A 3,233-nucleotide genomic window follows, 5' to 3' on the forward strand; every position below is an offset into this window, starting at 1 on the left:
AAACAATAAATATTGGGTTAAAGTTGCATTAAAGTTGCGTTAAAGTCGCGGGGTTTGCTCGATTTTGCGTTAACAGTTGCAATCGCAACATCGCGAAATCCTGGAGGGTCTGGGATGTGTAACGTGGAAATAAACTCTGGAAACCAGAGATGTCATGTCATTCGTAGGAAACAGGAGAGGGGAAAAGCCAGCCTCTCTGATGGTATGGGGGTGCATTAGTGCCTCTGGCGCGGGCAGCTCAATTTTGCGAGGTTTGCTTGATTTTGCGTTAACAGTTGCGATCGCAACATCGCGAAATCCCGGAGGGTCTGAGAGATACTTAAACTCCTCCACACGAGGCCGAGACTCATTCCAGCTAATCTTTTAGATTAGCCTCCATTTTAAAACCGAGGCCTCATTGGGTCATTTTGACCCAAGGGCAGCAGAAATCCACTTTAGTCTTGACCCCCAACTGGACGAGCCAAGCTATCTACAGCAAGTAAAATCTGAATCGCTCGTAAACCTTTCCCCAGAAACCCTACCTCAAACGATCCGAACCGCCGCTTTAACAGGTGAGGCGTTTTTTAATTCGAGAGAAAAGCGTCCGCACGATGGCGTCCCCGGCGCCTTGCTAGCGTGACCGTTGGAACCGAATTTTCCTTCACTACGCCCGATTTCCGGACCAAGTCCCCGTTTTTTTTTTTGTTTTGTTTTATTAATGACACTTCTGAAACCGTCACAGTTAAAGTTGTTACCGTGCCGGAATTGAGCTCCGGAGACTCTAATGATGCATTCAAGTGACTAATTTCAAGCAGGAACGGATTGCTTTTAAATAGGAGTGACTGTACAGCCGCCCGCCGGAGGCTTTGACACAATAGTTACAGCGTGTTGCACAGCGGTGAAACAAAAGGGTATTTTGTCACCGGGTTTGTACTTGCTCGGTGAAATAATAGCCCGACGAGTTTCTGCAGGCCTTATAGGAAAGAGGGAAGATAATTGCTCTGCGGAGACCATTCGAGTGCCGCCATCCCTCTTTGGAGACCCCTAATGTTTGTTCTGGATATTTTTGATTGGTCACTTTTCTCCTAAGACCACTACAATTTTCTCCTGTCCAGAGCAAACATGTCAGTGTCTTTTTTTTTTTTTTCTTTTTCCTCCTGTATTTTGTGTCAACTCCAACATCCCGAGGTCATTTTAATTCGAAGTAAGGATTGGCTTGCGCGGAAAGGTGTGCAATTTCGACTTTCTGTGTCACGAGGGCCGTAAAGGGGATAAAAAACAAAAAAAAAAGCGGCGATGGGGCAAGATGGATTAGATTAGATGATTGACGATCCCTTTGGGGAAATTAGATTCCGGCAGCAGCAATTGTAATGGGATTCAGCGGGGAGGAAGACAAACAGAGTGTAAGTGCGCAGAGAAAGCAGGAAAATGAGGAACGGGAGGAAGAATTCGAGCGTTTAGGCACAGTTTGGCGCCGCGGAGGCAATTTGGCGTGTTTCGCCACCTCCGCGGGTGACGCTGAATCTTACATTTATATGATTAAATGATTGAATCCCAGGATTACGGCACGCCAATGGGAGCCAAACAACAAAAAAAAAGGCCAGGACGAAGATTTGGCGCTATCTCTCAGGGTTTCATCTCCCCCCTGTATTGTTGGCCAAGGCACCCCTAGTTCCCTCACGCCCCCTGTTTTCTTCCGTTTCACAGGTACCTGGGTCGAGACGAGGTGGCCCGGGCCTCCCTGACGAAGGCCCGGCAGGAAGGAGGCAGCGTCCGATTGGTCGCCAAGGGGAACTTCTTTGCGAGGACGAGGTCGGTGGCAGAAAACGGCGTCTTTCTTTTGTCACGCCGAAAGCTTCGCTTTTTCGTATCGAAATCTCACACGGCGATGTAAAAGATCGCGCAGCCGCCGATGACGATCGAACGTCCGCACACGGGGGCGGTTTGTGTCATCTCCCGGTTTCCACTTCGCGATTCAGACTATTTTCATTTTCCCCTCTCCCTCCGCCGTCTCCATGGAGATCCGTTTGTGCCTCGCGGCGGAGGCGCAGAAGCCCGCTGAGTGTGTTAGTACAGTAAATATAGACCATAATACAATCCACCCATTTAAATGCACCAGTCAGCTCGCCCCGGGAGGCAGCATTGCTATGGAAACTTAAAGCAACCACACACACGCACACACACACTCGTTCACGCGCACACTTTTACTCAGCAGTCGCTGTTGCACGCCGAGTGTTTCGAAAAAGTGCCTGAAGAGGGCTGTTTGGGGTTTATGCCGTTCTTCAGCCTCCAGCTTTTGTGCCGGCTGACGGGTTTCGAGTGTCTAAAGAAACGGGGAGGTCTTAGCATCATCGCCGAAAAGAAGAGACGGAGAAAATCTAATTAGAAATCGGAACGACCCGATCATTCAGGATACCGAGTGTTTAATCCGACACTTGCTGCTTCTCCGTTTTTTTATTTATTTACAGCACACTTGCAGACTACATAACAGTGACTGTTGGAGACTAGATGGTGACTCGAAAGGGAGAACTTTGAGAGCGATGAACACCTGTCTCCACATAGCTGTAATAAAATCGGGGACTTTCCATTGACTTCCATACATTACTACAGCCTAACCCTAACCATTACCAGTACATACCTGACCCTAGACCAAACCTTAGTCCTAAACCAAACCCCTAACCCAAAAACATAATTTCTCCTCCTTGGTCCCCACAAGGAACAGGTGGTCCAAAGTTAGTATATGTCAGGATGTCCCCACAATGTACCAAATACAAGTCCCTGTGTGTTCTTGTTTTATATATATATATATATATATTATCAAGGACCTTTCACAAATGGTTTTGTTTTTCCCCAAAAATAATATCTCAGAATTTCGTCCCCCCCCTGTAATTAGTTTAGGATTGTTTTTTGAGACAAAAACGATCTGCAAGTAAAACTGCTTTTTGGTAAAATTGACCAACTCAAAGCCGTTTTTCAGTCCCTCCAGGATTTCACGGGCGTTTTCCTAAAAGTTGCGATTTTTTTTTTTAAACTAAAATCAATAAAAAACCATAACTTTTAATCTATAAATCAAAAATACTTCCTAGTTCTGTAAGATAATCCCCAACAAACATTGACATTCTCAAAAGCTGCTTTATTTGAGAACTTTGATAGCTTCTAAACTGACATTCATGAGCATTTCTGGATTGTCCCTGGTCTGCAGCTCTCCTCACATGTTTTGCAGACACAAAGTGTTTGTCGATGCGTTTATGTTC

General features: G+C 46.1%; 1 protein-coding gene across 7 annotated transcripts in view; it reads left to right on the forward strand.

The window, feature by feature from the left end:
- Positions 1-3,233, forward strand: part of zranb3 (zinc finger, RAN-binding domain containing 3) — a 100,468-nt gene that overhangs the window by 82,198 nt on the left and 15,037 nt on the right. For 6 of the 7 annotated variants that reach the window (XM_037973946.1, XM_037973950.1, XM_037973944.1 and 3 more), the window contains one exon: positions 1,687-1,791. The exons of the other annotated variant lie outside the window; for it this stretch is intronic. In XM_037973946.1, the coding sequence (XP_037829874.1) occupies positions 1,687-1,791 (105 nt within the window). The remainder of the gene's footprint in view (positions 1-1,686; positions 1,792-3,233) is intronic. 7 annotated transcript variants of the gene reach the window in all.

This window comes from Kryptolebias marmoratus, linkage group LG23 (genome assembly GCF_001649575.2).
Source record: "Kryptolebias marmoratus isolate JLee-2015 linkage group LG23, ASM164957v2, whole genome shotgun sequence".
Classification (NCBI taxonomy): Eukaryota; Metazoa; Chordata; class Actinopteri; order Cyprinodontiformes; family Rivulidae; genus Kryptolebias; species Kryptolebias marmoratus.